The sequence below is a fragment of the Amborella trichopoda genome, chromosome 13 (assembly GCF_054954075.1).
Source record: "Amborella trichopoda isolate Santa Cruz 75 chromosome 13, AtrichopodaSantaCruz75HAP2 v2.0, whole genome shotgun sequence".
NCBI classification, from domain to species: Eukaryota; Viridiplantae; Streptophyta; class Magnoliopsida; order Amborellales; family Amborellaceae; genus Amborella; species Amborella trichopoda.
The window spans coordinates 30,158,062-30,176,152 of NC_142348.1; the positions used below are offsets into that span (position 1 = coordinate 30,158,062).

General features: G+C 35.4%; 1 protein-coding gene across 2 annotated transcripts; it reads left to right on the forward strand.

Annotated features, from left to right (window-relative positions):
• The first annotated feature begins 1,910 nt into the window (after window positions 1-1,910).
• Window positions 1,911-13,247, forward strand: LOC148779157 (increased DNA methylation 1-like). 2 transcript variants are annotated; one of them, XM_088855196.1, is made up of 8 exons: window positions 1,911-2,740; window positions 3,249-6,916; window positions 7,626-7,743; window positions 7,848-7,936; window positions 9,934-10,064; window positions 12,597-12,686; window positions 12,839-12,938; window positions 13,066-13,247. In XM_088855196.1, the coding sequence occupies exons 2-8, from the start codon at window positions 6,521-6,523 to the stop codon at window positions 13,129-13,131; spliced, it is 990 nt and encodes a 329-aa protein (XP_088711322.1). In that variant the 5' UTR covers window positions 1,911-2,740; window positions 3,249-6,520; the 3' UTR covers window positions 13,132-13,247. The 2 variants fall into 2 exon arrangements, with proteins under 2 accessions (XP_088711322.1, XP_088711323.1); XM_088855197.1 differs by lacking the exons at window positions 12,839-12,938; window positions 13,066-13,247 and having other exon boundaries at window positions 9,934-10,168; window positions 12,597-12,684.
• The last annotated feature ends 4,844 nt before the right edge of the window (window positions 13,248-18,091 follow it).

Sequence of the window (18,091 nt, forward strand, 5' to 3'; positions counted from 1 at the left end):
TTTGTGATAGTCTTAAAATATATTTTTATCTTTAATTATAAAATTTAATGCTTCAAAAATAGTGTAGATTGAGCAGGTCTATGAAAATTTGAAAACCTTGAAAATTAACCGTCCAAAAATGCATCCCAAGATGCACTATTTCCAAAACTTAATTCACTTTTTTCTCTCTTGTCCATGCATCTTGACGATTTGAGGATATTTGAGCATCAAAACAACCTCTTCTAATAAAATTTTCGAGATAGGCTCTAACTTGATTGTTTAGAGCATCAGCTCTATATAAACTTTTTTGATATATTATTTAATATATTTGATTTATAAAATAGATATTTACAATGCAATATATACTATATCATATTTATATTTAACATATAAATAATATTTTAATAATATCTACATAGTATTTAAAAAAATATAGTTATATATTTTTAGTTATAATATTTAAATAATGCAGGAATATATTTAATATATTCACAAAATATAAACATATAAAATTCATTCCACAGTGCTTTTTAAATGTGTTAATAAATAGGGAGAAAATAAATTTTGCAAAAAACATTCCAGCAAAGTGTTTATGTATGTAAATATTTTTCTTGGATAAATATTTACACACCCTAAGTTTTCTTCACGATAATGGTGGTGGCAATGTTTTTCTTTTTTTTTTTTTATAATAGGATTGCGGTCGTGGTGGTAACATCACTTGTGCCCCAGTTAAGCTCTAGGCTTCTATTCTCACCTAACACATTAAAAAACCATTAACAATTTCAAAAAACAGGTAGGGACTCGTCATCCTTATTGAATTACTCAAAAAAAAAAAAAAACCAATGGAGTTTTAGAATCCTTGAGAGGAATTCTTCATGTTAATTTGAAGGTAATTTTAAAATAAATATTACTTTTCCAACATCAAATCTCACGCATCCCAAGTTCTTACAAATACTGATTACAACATATCTGGCTAGTGGATCTTGAAAAACTTTTTGTTTGGTAAGTTGAAATGAGGTACAATCTCAAGTTCTTACAAATATTAATTACAAGATATCTGGCTTGTGGATCTTTAAAAACTTTTTGTTTGGTAAATTGAAACGAGGGAAAGTGACCATTTTTATAGTTTAAAATTTTATAATTAAGGATGAAAATAGATTTTTAAATCATTTTAAGAATTTTTTATGTCAAAATTACATTTATGGATGCACATCAAAAATCCATTGGAAAAGGTTTTTTTAATGTTTGAAAAACTCTCTAATTAATCATCTCAACATCGAGATGTATGACTGTGGAAAAAAAAAAATTTGAGTCTCACAAATAGTGCATCTTACAACATATTATCTACACCGTCTATTTTCACGATTTTCATATATTTATAGATCTACTTGATTTTAATTATTTTTTGAGTTTAAAATTTTATAATTAGATATGAAAATAGATTTTGAGATAATCTTAATAATATTTTACATCAAAATTATATATTATGATAAAATTTGAAGGTGAGGCTTAATTAAATTGTTTAAGGTTGTAATTTATGTCCACACCCTTCTTCAAAATTATTATTTTTTTCATTAATTTTTTATTTCATTTGGATGTGATTTTTTCATCATTTTTAAAATATGCCTTTTCATATTTTATAAGATTCTTTTTGTATTTTTAAATTTTTAACATTTTTTTACTGCTCAGGATTTGTCTAGTTAGGCTCGTTGTAGTGACCGGTTTACCGATTAAGTCAGTTAAACAGTTTCCTGCCCGATGTTCCAAAAAGTAAGAATGATACGCGGTGACCAGTAAGAAAAAGAGAGAGAAATTCAAATTCTGAATATTCTTGGTGCTGATGTGGCATCACTTTATTCGGTTCACCCATTGGAACGTATAAAACCTTCTGGACTTTCTCTCTGCCCAATTCACCAGGACTCTCTCTATCTTTGAACTCATGAGAGCTATCTCTACCTTAAACTTATATGAGATTTCTCTCTCTAAACTTAAACTTATATGAAATTTCTCTGTCTTCTCTCTCTATTCCTAAACCTTCTGTCTCTGGTTTCTTCGTTCACTGCTATTCTTTTTAAGTTGTTCCTCTGCTTTGTTGGTTCCCTGTTTCAGTCAACTTTTCTCTCTCTAAAATCTCTCTCTCTGGTTTCTTGGTTCACTGCTAATCTTTTTACGTTGTTCTTCCTCTTTCTTGGTCCCCTGTATAATCTTTTTACGTCTCAATATAATCTTGGTTCATTGATTTTTTCTGCTTTATTTTTATGTTTCAGTGTAATCTTTCTCTTTCTCTCTCTAAAAGGTTTCTCTCTTTGGTTTCTTGGTTCCCTGCCCTTCTTTTTACGTTGATCCTCTGCTTTCTTGGTCCCCTGTTTCAGTAACTCTTTTTCTCTCTAAAATATTTATCTTTCTCTGGTTTATTGGTTCGCTGCTATTCTTTTTAATTTGTTACTCTGCTTTCTTGGTCCCCTATTTCAATAATCTCTTTCTCTCTCTGTTTCTTGGTTCACTGCTATTATTTTTACGTTGTTCTTCATCTTTCTTGGTCCCCTGTATAATCTTTTTACGTCTCAGTATAATCTTGGTTATCTGGTTTTTTCTGCTTTGTTTTTATGTTTCAGTGTAATCTTTCTCTCTCTAAAATATTTCTCTCTTTTCTCTCTCTAAAATCTTTATCTATCTCTCTGCGTTTTTCTTGGAGTATGAGTTTGAGGTGAGGATGCACAAGGGTAATGGCTGCTGCTTTGGAATTGGAGAACGTGTTGAGGTACACTCGCTCTTTCTCTCTCTAAGATTTTGAATAACATTAACCATGTTGAATTGCTCTCTCTCAGGAAGAATTAGTTATCAGTAAATTTTTTAGAACCATGTAAGTTCTTTATTTCCCTATTGGATTTTTTACATCTCTGTTGAAGCCTTCTTTCTTGTACTGTTGGTTTCTCTTTCCCTTCAGAGGAATCGTTTATCTGTAAATTTTTTGAAAACCAGGTAACTTGGGTTGATCCTCTGTTTCTCTAAAACTCCGGGCACCGCCTGAGTTTACAATTCTCTAAAGAATTACTTATTTCTTTGTTAAAAAACAAGGAAAACCAGGTTGCATTTATTCTTCTATCCCTCCCTATGCACATCTCTTCTCCTATTTCAAATTCCTGGATTTCAAATTCCTGAAAACCAATTCTGGGTTGCACTCTTTCTCTTCCTCTGCTGAAAAATGTTGTGGTTCTGTTCTGTTTTCTCTCTTTCTCTCCATCAATTAACACAATAGTGTGGTGCAGATGACTAAGAAACGGAATCAAGTCTCTAAGGTTGGAGAAGGGTTTGAAAGCACAGAGCGCATTGCTAAGATCGATGGTTTGAGAACTTGTGGATGTTCATCTCTGCGTCGATACGACTTAGATTTTGAGGACAATTCGGCTAATGAAGAATGAGAAAAAGAACCCACCTCCGAGCTGCTATCACAAATCACAGGAAGTTACAGTGAGAGAGATGAAAGCAATGAAATGATGGGTATCTTAGAAAGAGAAAGAGAACAATCAGAAACTCCGTGGACCCCAAAGGTTTCCTATAAGGTTGTGCACGATGAAGTTGAACTAGAAGTTGAATATTGCCCTGAGGCCATAACTGAATATTTGAATCTCAAAAGCCAAAGGGGGAATAAAAGAGGACTCCTTCAAGAGATGATGAGGAAAGCAAAGATACCTCTCATGGCATCTGGCTGGAAGTTGGAGCGCAGGTGGGCGACGCACCACCGCTACTTTCACAAAGTGGCAAGGTTTATCACTGTCTCTATCGAGCTTGTATGGTATATAAGAGAGAAGATGAACAACAACAATGTTCTACTCGTAGTTGTATCGACCAGGCAGAAGAAGAAGAAGAAGAAGACCGGGTCAATGATGAAGACATAAGGCCTTCCATATCGAAGAAACCTAGGTTAATAGAGAAGGTCAAAGATTTGAAGCCAGTATATTTTCCTGTAGCTCTAAGAGATTATCTTCTTCTATTTAAGAGTGATATCAGTGAAGGCCAGAAGATAAAGATTGGTAAATGGATGGCCCTAAAAGTAATGGAGCATCTGTTGGCTGTAGGGTGATTACTTTCTTATACTTAGAAGAAGTCAAGGTATAACAAGAGGTATAATTCACCGAAAGGGAAGCGCTATGCTTCACTTAACACTACTTGCTTATCACTAGACAGAGAAGAAGAAGAACCATGTTCTACTCGTATTTGTATCGACTAGACAGGCTCCACCATAGATGAACCCTGTCCTCCTAGCTTGAACTCTCTACCCAATTTTTCCTTTAACTCTGAAACTATAGAAAGAGGTACTCCAAAGCTCCCCATCTCTACTAGCAATGCACCTAATGAAGAATTAACTTCTGGTTCTTCCACTCTAGACGTAGTTTCTGATGTTGAAATGGGAGATTTCTCATTGTTTGAAAATCCTATGGTAGAAGAAGAAGAAGAAGAAGACTGGGTCACTGATGAAGACATAAGGCCTTCCATATCGAAGAAACCTAGTTTAATCAAGACGGTCAAAGATTTGAAGCCAGTGTATTCTCCTATAGCTCTAAGATATTATCTTCTTCTATTTAAGAGTGATATCCATGAAGGCCAGAAGATAAAGATTGGTAAATGGATGGCCCCAAAAATAATGGTGCATCTCTTGGCTGTAGGGTGGTCACTTTCTTATACCTGGAAGAAGTCAAGGCATGACAGGAGGTATAATTCGCCCAAAGGGAAGCACCATGCTTCGCTTCACACTGCTTGCCTATCACTAGACACAGAAGAAGAAGAAGAACAATGTTCTACTAGTATTTGTATCGACCAGACAGGCTCCACCATAGATGAACCCTGTCCTCCTAGCCTGAACTCTCCACCCAATTTTTCCTTTTAACTCTGAAACTATAGAAAGAGGTACTCCAAAGCTCCCCATCTCTACTAGCAATGCACCTAATGAAGAACTAACTTATGGTTCTTCCACTCTGGACGTAATTTCTAATGTTGAAATGGGAGATTTCTCATTATCTGAAAATCCTGTTGTAGAAGAAGAAGAATACTAGGTCACTGATGAAGACCTAAGGTCTTCCATATCGAAGAAACCTGGGTTAATCAAGAAGGTCAAAGATTTGAAGCCAGTGTATTCTCCTATAGCTCTAAGATATTATCTTCTTCTATTTAAGAGTGATATCCATGAAGGCCAGAAGATAAAGATCGGTAAATGGATGGCCCCAAAAATAACGGAGCATCTCTTGGCTGTAGGGTGGTCACTTTCTTATACCTGGAAGAAGTCAAGGCATGACAGGAGGTATAATTCGCCCAAAGGGAAGCACCATGCTTTGCTTCACACTGCTTGCCTATCACTAGACAGTGAAGAAGAAGAAGAACAATGTTCTACTAGTATTTGTATCGACCAGACAGGCTCCACCATAGATGAACCCTGCCCTCCTAGCCTGAACTCTCCACCCAATTTTTCCTTTAACTCTGAAACTATAAAAAGAGGTACTCCAAAGCTCCCCATCTCTACTAGTAGTGCACCTAATGAAGAATTAACTTCTGGTTCTTCCACTATGGACGTAGTTTCTGATGTTGAAATGGGAGATTTCTCATTGTCTAAAGCTCCTGTGTTAGAAGAAGAAGAAGACTGGGTCACTTCCATATTGAAGAAATCTGGGTTAATCGAGAAGGTCAAAGATTTGAAGCCAGTGTATTCTTCTGTAGCTCTAAAAGATTATCTTCTTCTATTTAAGAGTGATATCAGTGAAGGCCAGAAGATAAAGATTGATAAATGGATCGCCCCAAAAGTAATGGAGCATCTCTTGGCTGTAGGGTGGTCACTTTCTTATACCTGGAAGAAGTTAAGGTATGACAGGAGGTATAATTCACCGAAAGGGAAGCGCTATGCTTCGCTTCACACTGCTTGTTTATCACTAGACAGAGAAATCATGGGCTTGGTGTAGAGCATAAATGGCAGCAAAATGAGGGACTCCTCTGTCACTAAGAAGTCTATGGTGAGAAGGGATACGAGAATTAGCAAAGAAAAAATAAACAGAGCAACCCGAAAAGGTCATGTCAATAGAAAGCTCAATTTAACAAATTCAGCCCCCCCACCATCTTCCTGGCCTCCACTGAGCACTAGTGCCAATAGAGAGCTCGATTTAGCAAATTCAGTCCCCCCACCATCTTCTTTCGCTCCATTGTGCAGTAATGCCAATAGAGAGTTTGATTTAGCAAATTCAATCCGCCCACCTCCATTGTGCAGCAATGCCAATAAAGAGCTTGATTTATCAAATTCAGTCTCTCCACCATTTTCCTTGTCTCCATTGTGCACTAGGGGATCCTCTATCAGAAAGAAACAACGACAACATCAATTGACCAGAGCCACTGATAGACAAGGAGATAAAATTTTTAAGGCTTCCAGTGTCTCTCAGAAAAATATGAACCAACGGGCCTTTGCCGTGAGCTTCGTAACCTTCTTGGCACCCAAAAGAAGTCAAGGGATGTGTCATTGAGATCTAATAAGCCCTCTACTTGAACTATTTTGTCATGGATGATAGATCATTATGTGATATTACCAAGGGAAAACATGTCTTATTATGTGGATGGAGAGGATCGTTGTGTTAAAGGAGAAGCAAAAGCAACTAAAGTAGGGATCAAGTGTAATTGTTGCAGCGAAGTCTATCGTATTGCAAATTTTGAGACCCATGTCAAGACCCCATCCACCCAAATTTTTATGGAGGATGCGAGATCACCTTATGATTGCCAAAGGCAAATGCTGGATCAGAGTGTGTTGAAAGACATAAGGCTGAAATCTTGTGAGAGAAAGAAAGCAGATTATAATCAGTGTGAAAATGATGAAATATGCTCAATCTGCTACTATGGAGGAGAACTTGTGCTATGTGACTGCTGCCCCTCTGCATATCATTTGGCCTGCCTCCACCTAAAGGTAGGTCTCCCATTTCTTTTTGCTATGTATATTGCTGAATTTACCTTGTGCAATGGCTGTATTAATTAGTTTCTTAGAAATTTGATCATTAATCTTGTTTCATATACTCTTTTGTTAGATATTGATAAACTGTCTTAATGTTGTATTAGGAAAATGGTTTCCTATTTTTCATAAATGAACAATGCTTGGTTAAATAGTTGTGTGTTATCTTCATTTCCTCCCCCATCATATTTGTTCGTGCGTATTTCAATAAATGGAGTGGATAACAATGATGAATGCTTAATTTGTGGGCACTCACTCCAATTAGCAGTGAAATATATTGGTTTGCTTCCAATTAGCAATGATGTATAATAATGAACTCTCTCAGTGTCTTTTGGTTGAATAACTATCTTGTGAAATTTTCTCTCTTTAACTTTGAAAATACCGCTTGTTGTCTTAATCACAGTAGTTGGACATGTTTGATTGATTGTACACAAAACTTGATGAGATGATCACACTTTTCTTAAACATTTTTATTAACTTTCATGTAGCGGATAAGCATGTTTCAAACAAAACTGTCTTGACAAATCCCTAAATCCAGGACAACGGAATTAGCAATTGAATAAAATAATAGTAGAAGGAATTTTCTATACAAGTCAAACAAGTTTCTAAGTTGCATTAGTTGCTTGTCAATCATTTGTAACTAATCTGAAATGTGTTTTTTCTATAGGATTTTCCTGAAGGAGATTGGCTTTGTCCATCGTGTTGTTGTGCCATATGTGGGCGGGGTGAAAGCAATGCTGATAGTGATCATTTCACTGCAAAGACATTTGTTTATTGCGAGCAGTGTGAGCGTAATTAGGAGTTTTCTCTCTATATCAAAAGACATTTCCTTTCGTCTTTTTCTTTTCAGTTAAATGCTTAAAGTGGCATTTTATCTGTTTATTTTCAGATCATGTGGGTTGTTGCAATGAAAGAGGGCCCATGGTGCTGAAAAGCTATCCAGAAGGGAATTGGTTTTGTAGCAAGAAGTGCTCAGATGTATGCTAATCTTTTTCATCTCTTTATTTTATTGGTTGAATAATTTTTAGTTGCATGGGGATAGATTATCTATGGTTACTTGTTGTGACATTATAATATTTGGAAAATATTTTGACTCTTGGTTATCTAACACTACCTTTTGATGGCCTTGATACATAAAGTCATAGACATGTATATGCTTCAAAGAATTTTGGTGGATTGCATGTTTGAATGCTTAAGAATATTAAAATTGACATGCCTGATTACTAAATCTAGCACAACAATAATTGTCTTTCATAAAAAATATTCTATGTTCTGTCTCTTTTTATCCTCATCCAACACTTTGCAGGATCAAATATCAAAAATGAAAGTGTAACGTTCACATTAATACCCAAGAAAAAAGGAGAGCATATGCATGTTTGACACCACCATTGTGGTCTTGATGTCCACGTCTAATACTAAACGCTCAATCAATATCCTCAATTCTCCTATTAAACTTCTATTTGGCATCAGGAACTGACCACTTTATCCAATTTGGGAGTAGTACTAATTAAATAGTAATTTAAAAAAAAATCTCTCTTCCTTCCACCTAAGCTGAGTTTTCCCTTTCCTATTTTATTTTTTGTGCAAGTTGATGATGCCATGAAGCTAGCAAAACACATAAATTGAGAGAAATGTAAGGAACTCCAAACAATGCAGATGATTGAATACCCCACACCTTCCCTTATTAGAAGGAAATTGACTGGTTACTGCATTGATTAAGAGACTCTCCGACAAATTTAGTCCACTCTACAAGGACCAAGGACCAAAAACTCCTTTCTTTGCCCATCGGATCACATTTAGGTAGTCACCTTCTATGATGAGAAACCACAAGTGTCTATAAATTTTTCTATTTCCACCAAGGTACACCTTCCTTACTCCCAGTTTAGCCCTTTGGACCTTTGCTGAAGTATTGATCCACTTTATTCTTTCCAACTTAGCATCTTTTCTTTTATGGAAGTGGAGGCCTTAGCATGCATTCTAACAACCTTCACCTTTTAAGATATTGTATCCTCTCTTTTTGCCTTATCAACCTTTTGAAAACATAGACCATCTCCTCCAATATCTACCCTCAATAGACATATATCATTTGGTAGCAAAAGGTCTTTACCTACCTCACTTATTCTAACCCAGTTTCTATTTACTGCACCAACAGATGCCAGTTTTTGTCATTCATTAAGGGTACAACTGCATATCTTTTATTCTTTCGAGGGGAAAATATATATTTTCTAATATAAAAAGAAATGCAAATATAATAACTTTTCTAAGCAAATCATCATTTCTTATTGTTCCTCGTTATCTTTTTCTTGCTTTCTTGTTCTTTATTGATTTGACCCTTTCCCAATGTCTATCCTCCTGTCCCATGCTTCATGTATTAAGGGTAATATTGCTAAGTGACAGGCCTCAATCAATGTTAAGTGGCCTTTAGGTTGGATGCACCTTCACAAATTCAGTTGCCTAGCTCATTAGGTCTTATGTTAGTTGATCCGGTGACTTGTTTCATAATGTAGCCGACTATTTTGGGTATTGACTTTGTCATTGCACTAGTAGGCTGGTATATTGCAACATTTTCATCGCCGCTCATGTAATGTGAATTACATCTGATCTAGTCCATGCTATTAAAAGTACAAGTATTTTTAGGCTTTTATTCTTTGCATCCATAAGCTGTCTAAAATGTCAATACATGGAACCTAAGAGATATGTAGGGCTTGCTAAGACAGTTACTAAGACAAATATTGTTCTAGTAGAGTGAAAGGAATTCGTAGAATCTTACTAGATAGAATCTTCTTACTGTCAGAACAGTAGGCATACCTTTCTTAACTATAAGTTGGAATTTATTTATGCCTTTATCCACAAGTTTTTGTGTACTTTTGATTTAATTTTAGTTAAGTTACATTGTTTGAAATTGGTCACTGAAATGTAATAAATTGTAGGTAATTATGGTATTTTCTAATGCTTCTTGCTCTTATTGTTTGTAGATTCATACATGCATAAATGACCTTCTAGGCAAACGAATTCCAACAAATATTTCAGGCATAACTTGGACACTTCTCAGAGCTAGGAGAAGTCGCAATAAGTGCAATAACCAAGAGATTGAGGAGATGACAGGGTATCATTGCAAACTTTGTGTTGCATTTGATATCTTACATGAGTGTTTCATTCCGATTGTTGAACCCTGGACCAACAGATTGTGGATCTCCTTTCTAATAACAGGCAAAGTTTTTTCTGATGAATGATACTATGAAGTTTTTAGTTAAGAAGTAAATCATTTCTTTCAACTGTGAGTGCAATCTTACATAAATTTTTCTGATACAATTTATTGCTGCTTGGGATACTTGTAGGTTTTGCTTTTAAAAAAGGTTTCACAATTAGAATTTTATTACCTAACATACACTATGATAAAATAAGGTAGTTTTAGAGCCCAAAAAGTGATAACCAAGAGGGTTGAAAATGGATCAAATTACTTAAAGGTGAAACCTTGCCTAATTTGCACTGGGTAGGAGCTATTATCTTAATTACTAATTTACATAGGGATTGTATACTATGAGACCATCTATCTTTGATACAAGGAGGCCACAATTGCTACTTGCTATTGGATGTCAAATTGGACAGCTTGGGTAGTGACACAAAGTTCAAGAAGTTTTTTGAACTATGAGTCCAGTCAATGACACTCTCACAATCACCCAATTTGAAATCCGATAGACGAGAGTGATGGCGACCTCCTTGTATTGGAAGTGAATAATCTCTTTGAATTTTTCTTTTTATATATGACAAGGTGATTATCTTTGTTCACATGATTGAGATTTGCATAGACAAATTACTTGATGAAATCTACATTACGTAATAGCATGAGATCCTTGATGATGATATCATGAAACCCAAATCGTGAAATAAACAGCTATATGATTTTCCTATTAGAGAGTGTTTCTAGATTTCTGTACATGCTTATGGTTAAAGGTATTTCTGACGTTTAAGACTAGTGTGTGACCATTTTTATCTTTTTTACTTGTTTATCTTTTTCTTTAAGGGAGATATTGCTTTCTGTCTTAATGAGAGGTAAATTTTGCTCCCAAAGTGCTCTGACTTAACTTGGAGTGTCAACAGTGGCCAACTTTGTGCTTCCCTTGGAATCAGTGCTTGAAAGCCTAACCCTTGCAACCATTATCTCTATATACTATCTAGTGTGATATCCCTTGCATATGTTGATTTTTGACCAGACATGTTGCTCTTTGCATACACCTGGATAAAAAAGAACATAAAGCAGTAATAGGATAGGGTATAATTCTGTTCGTAGGTTACATAATCAGCATGAGGAATTATTTCCATGAGATCATGTGGAGGAAACAGGTGCAAGGCTTGATTTTCTTGGTACATCTCACTGATATGTGTGGAGTTTACACTCCTTAAGAGTTCAATGTTCTGAACATGTCAAGTGATGTCATGTCTCTTGTGATGAGATCACAAGGGTTTTTAGCTTTACCAACTGGATTGTTGGGTTCAGAATTCTGGTTACGTTCATCTTCATAGAGATAACAACATATGGCTTATACTCTGGCATTAGTATTGAGATAGATTTTCATTTTCTTAGGAGTATAATATCTGATGATTTTTTTGGTTATTGAGTTAGATTTTGATTTTTTGAAAAAGCATAATATCGAATGAATTTTCGGTTTTGGGGTTATCCAAAAGGAATATTAAAAATTTTAGTAGCCATAGATTTAGATTATAGCTCTCATCATTTTCTCATAGTAGGACCTGAATGTGATTCGATTGGTTCTATAAGTCTTAACGCGGGTAGTTAGTTATTACTAGCTTTGCGTACATAGGAAGATGGCAAGACCTCTAAGGGCCTATTATTCAACGAGGAATCACGATTGAGGGGCACTAACTATGGTAGAAGGGGTAAGTCTAGAAGAGTAATGTATTAGTCGAAAAGTGTATTGATTGGCTAAAGGTGTCCTAGTTGAGTAAGGTAGCTCTTAGCCTAATGAGTTTCTAGTCTGTTTCATAATCTCTACATATTATTTAAGAGTGGAAAACCAAAACCTAATGTAAAATTTTCAGTTTTAATGCAGTAATATCCATGATGTGCATTAGTGCCTAATGTAGAAAAAGCAGAGCTAGTCCATTGGGTGATTTTGACATCAGAAAGAAGAACGCACTTAATGAATCTACTCAAGTTACATTAGTTTGTTTCAAGTTTGGATTTCTCATCCCAATAGATGAAGGATTACAAACACAAGTCTACATTTGGTTGTTAGGTATGTTCATACTTCATGGTGAAATGAAATATCTAACAAATTTAAATGATGCCCTGATATCAGGGAGTCCTAGAAACTACGCTGAGTTAATCATATTTAGAGACTCCAGCATGACTCACAACATCTATAGTGAGATTTGACCATATTCATGTAATGTGATTCATTTCTTGCTAAAATGGTGCATATTTTGATTAAAATGTAAACCTCAATTTTATTCACTTGATCTGAGCAAGTTGTACCAGTGTATTTTACTGTCCGAGTTATTTTCAAGGATTAAATGTACAATTTATTGTATTTGAGCAATATTTCATGACTTAATATCCGTCTCAAAGTTATTTCTAAAAGCTTATCATGGATTTCAATGAATTCTGTGCATCCAGATGTGAATTGAAAAGATTGGACCTTGGGGGTTTCTACACCCTCATACTTGAAAATGAGGATGATGAGATGATATCGGTAGCTACAATAAGGTAAGTTTCATCTCTTTTCCTTTTTATATTTTTCCAGAGAAAATACACAGTTATAATTGTATCCACTTCTTGTCTGAGTAATATTTGAGTCTGTAGTCATGCCTATTTTTTTTAATTAATGTTATTTGCTTATTGACAAATCTTCATTGCAGGGTCCATGGGGAGAAGATAGCAGAGCTTCCATTAGTCGGAACTTCTATTAAGTTCTGGAGACAGGGGATGTGCCATCTTCTCATTGATGATCTTGAGAAGGTATTCATGATTTTATATGAGCGTTTGCTTTGCTAACTGTACTTCGAACATATTTATACATTGTTATATTGTTGGATCTTTTTTTGGATCATTTTTGCCAACGTATTTTCCATGTCTCTTTTGTTAGCTTTTGGCCAGCTTGGGTGTTGAGAAGTTGTTGTTGCCAGCAGCACATCAAGTGAAGAAGTTCTAGGAGAATATTGGATTCCAAGTGATGGAAGAATCTGAAAAGGAACCAATTGAAGAATATTTAATCCTGAATTTTCAGGAAACTACTTTGTACTCTAAAATGATAATTTAATAAAATTGAAAATATCTAATTATTGTGAATAGATGTTCATTTTTTTGTTGGTTATCGATGGTTGTCATTGGTTATATTTCATTAAAAAATTTACTAAAAATAATTGCGGGCGACCAGTTTGGAAATGGGGAGCTAAGATGGTATCTAGTAGTATCCAGTGTCCGCATTGTCATTGAATAATGTTATTCTCTCTCTTTTCTCTAAACTATATGTTTGAAAGTTTGGATGTGAAGCACATTAGCAAGTGGAATGTTACCCAGGCCATACAGGTCAAATAGATCTATCATTGCCTTCTACTAGGGCTGCTCCTGCGCATGCTCATCTACATGCAATCAAGGATAGAAAGAGGGGAATAATAGATGCTAGTGAAATGGTTCCCAGTGATGAAAAAGAAGAGAGGAGGGAATATTTGAGGGAGATATCTTCTTGCCATTCCAAAATGAGAGCACCCAAATTTGATGAATCTTTATCATGGAGAAAGAGAGAGGGGCCAAATATGTCCACTAAAGATACCAAGCTTGTCTCAGCAGCTGCTTCTAGTGTTAATAGGTTTGCCAATGATGGTAGTTTCTTGGCTCATCTTAATCAATGCGCAAGCAAGGATATTGATGGTTGTGCCAGCCCGTCTCATAGAATTGACAAGGCAAATGAAACTAGTGAACCTAGAAAAGTTTCTAGCAAGCATGATGGTGCTCGTGGTGAATCTTTAGTTAGTAATCAAATATTGAGCGCAAATTAGTCGGCTGTTGAGGTATTGCAACTACAAATGAAAGGGAAGCGCACAAAGAGGCAGAAAGGCTTTTGGTATGATATACTTGTCACTTTATCGGCTTCTTTTTTTATCATGTATACTGTTTATTCGTTGGCTTTAAAGTTACGTTTGTGCACACCCATGGTTTTATAGATTTGTTCATTGCTATGCTTGTATGTAGTTTGATCATCCATAGCTTTACAGCTATATCTATACTATCATTTTTAAAGCAACTATATGTAACCTTAGAACCCCTTACTTGCATTTTGTTTTCAGAAAAAATCAAGGACCATGCATGCCACATTGAATGCAAAGCACAAATGTCACAATCCTAAACATTCAAAAAAAAAAAAAAAAAAAAAAAAAAAAAAAAAAAAAAAAAAGAAGAAAGAAGAAGAAAAGAAACTTTTAATAAGTGATGGTCCATATGAGCATGATGGTCCTTAGGGGCCATCACTACTTTCAAAAGCTTTTACCTTCATTTGGTTTAAGCTTTTGCTGCCTTGCCACGTCCTTTAGTGGACATGGTTTTCACGTGTTAAAGGCGGTCAATTACGCGACACCTCATACATGAGATGGAGGCGTTTTAAAGAAATTAAATAGGCCGAAAGGTAAGACGTCGCCTAACAACTCCTTTTTCGCTGTCCCTCTTACAAACACAGTGACCTCCTCTCTCTAGCTGAATTTTTATTGGAAGCTTCTTCTCAAATATTTTAGGTAAGTGACTTCATTATCTTGAAGAATAATTCGTTTTTTTTTAAATAAAATAATTATTTTTGTCTATTATCACGAATTTTAAGCACGGTAAATTTTATGCGTAAGTGACCTCATTGTCTCGAAAAATAATCTTTTTAATAAAATTGTGATATTTTATCTATGTGAGAAATTTTAGATAGTGTAAAATTATTAGAAATAAATGTGATATTCCTGTTTTTAGTAAAATTGTGATATATCTTTCTACTGTTTTTGAATATTTAGACATTATAAATTTCATGTGAAAATGACTACCTCATTATTTGAAAATTGATATTTTTGCAATTAATTATAGCATTTTCTGTGAAATGTTTATTTGCGAATTGACATCCCATAAATTGTAATAATTCCATATTCTTGAATATCTATAAGAGTTTTTCTATACATTGGCAATTATGCTAGAATGTCTTTATGAACTGCTACCTTTCTAAATTTGAGCCCAAAGTATTTGACTGGTTATTTTTGAAATGTTATTGAAAGTGACTGTTATTAATGGTTTCAGTGAAATTCATATTAATAATTTCAGTGATATGTTGAGTACATGATATTGCTGCTTTCGAATGTTTAAAGAGATTTAAAAATACTTTAAGTATGCAAGTGGACTCATCCGGTTCACCGGTGAGGTATAAGTGGACCTATCCGGTACGTCAGTAGGGATTAAGTAGATTCATCCGGTTCGTCGATGAGGTATAAGTGGACCGATCAGGTACGTCGGTAGGGATTAAGTAGACTCATCCGGTACGTCAGTGAGGTATAAGTGGACCTGCAGGGATTAAGTGGACCTATCTGGGACGCTGATAGGGATTAAGTGGACGCATCAGGACGCTGATGGGGTATATAGGTGACTTACTTGGGACGCCAGTAGGGTAATTTGTGAAATCCTTTGAATTATGCACTGCCGTAAAAATGTTATATGCATTTCAATTATTCGGATTATACTTAATTATGCATTTTTGAAAGTGAAACTGTTAATGCATTTCTGTTAATAGAACTCCTTTTTTGAAAATATTGATATCTTTCAACCATGATTATTTTTGGGATTATGATGATCACTTACTGAGTAGCCAAACTCATCAAATTATGGTAAACATTTTTTTTCAGGATAACTGTGGTTTCATTTTGAGTGCTCGTCAGGATCAACTCTAGAAGATATTGTAGTTATGCTTAAACTTTCTTTTGTTACTTTGTAAGAATTCGCCACTGTAAATTTGCCCAATCAAGAGATGTATATATGTTTTGACTGTCACATCTCAGGAATAGCAGTATTGTAAATTCTTGGGGCGTGACAACAAAGCAGTCATGCAAGGTAATTCCATAAGGTAAATGCGACATTTTTAAATCATCTTTGATTAGAAATGTTGAATGTTTCTTACGATGAATTTCCGTTGGTCATCATTTTCTCTTAGTACAAAAATTGTTATAAGAAAAATATTGCACGTTTTCTTTACCGTTTTTCTTTTTGATAATAAATTGTACACTCTATATCTCTTTGCTGAATTTTCCTAGCCCATTCTTACGAACACATTCTGGGGAATTTTATGCTCAAAAAGAAAAGGGAGGAGGATGCTGACATGCATCTGTCCAAGAGAATAGTTCAAAACAAACAATACACAACATATGAAGAGGCAGATGATGAGTATGAATTTGATAAAGCACTAAGAAATAAGCAAAAGCAAAAAGGAAAATCTGCATTAGAGCAAAAATTAATAGAGAATACCAGTTTCTAGCCACGATTAGTGACCCAACAAGAGCAATGCCACATCTGCTTTGAGAATCCCATTAGACCAAAACATCTTATCTTATCCATTGCTAATTTCATGGACATAGTTGCATTTTGCCAATGCAGGTAAGTTGGTCATGTTTATCTCTTAGGGGATGTGCACCACAATCCATCAGACAATGATAAAGTCGTCAACTGATGGTTATTTATCTTTGTCTATGGAATGATGATTGGTGTTGGAGAGAGATTGAGAGCCACCACTTGTTTATGTCTTGTTTGGCGTATCCCACTGTCACGACCCCGCCCCCTAACCCCATACCATAAATGTCGGAGGGCGGCAGGTGGTGAGCACCACTCAGGTGGGAGTGGCTCAATGCATATAGAGACCGAATCAAGAGCAAAGCACGAAAGAAAAACTCAAATCCATTCGTCAAGACAATACTTAAATTCAAAGCAAAGTCAAATCCATTTACACATTCATTCATCAAAATTCTTTACAATAACCAGAATGTTAAAATTCATTTAAGGCACCAACATCCTATTAACAAAATTACAAAGCTTCACAAACAACACTATATGGCCGACGGCCAGCAAACACCTAAAGAAAAACAAGGAGATCTTCTAGTTGAGCGCAGTCCTTCAATCCACCAATCACGATCACCGCCCACCCATCTTCGACCTGCAGTAGACAATCTATAAAGCTGGAAGCAAAAGAATGAGCTAAAAAGCCCAGTAAGTAGATCACAGTATCATGCTTCCCAGCCTATGAATATTATCTCACAACAATGTTCAAGATTCTATACCATTTTCACAACATAGGAATCATATATCATAGTTACATCACAACTATAGAATGGTTATTTTCATGGTAGAGCACGCACAATTTAGATATCATATATCATATGAATTAGCAATCTCTCAAATCTCAACCGATCAACACAACTAAGCAAGCATAACAAAATCAATAGACACTAACTCCCTCTCTAACCCTATCTATCAGGCCAACCACATATCTCAGATCGATCACATATCTCAAGTAATCATATATTTCAGGTCAATCACATATCCAAATCAATCACATATGTCAAGCGATGCGATATGCGCAAAGCACGCCGGGAAGTCACATCTTACCTCTGGCACACCTCACTAGTGTCAATCATGGTCATGCAATACGCTCAAAGCATGCCAATCAGTCACATATCTCAAGCAATGCAATACGCTCAAAGCACGCTGAGAAGTCACATAACATATCACCTCATGCGCACCTCATGAAAAATCACTTATCCCAGGCGATGCAATACTCACAAGCAAGCCAATAAATCACTGATTACATATATATCTCATATATCACACAGTTGACCACACATGTCTTATCACATATCATTCATCACAGTCATATCATACCACATCACCCTATTAATGGATGACCCATTATATAGTGCTTCATATTACATCTGTGTCGGGTCTCACATCATGACCATTCACTATTTCAGAAGCATGTCTTATAAACACTAGGCACATTCACTAATTCACCCGCATTTACTATTTCATTGCCCTTCATAGGCATTCATTGCTTCATGGCATTCACTACAGCACTCATAAACATTCACTAATTTAGGGGTGATAGT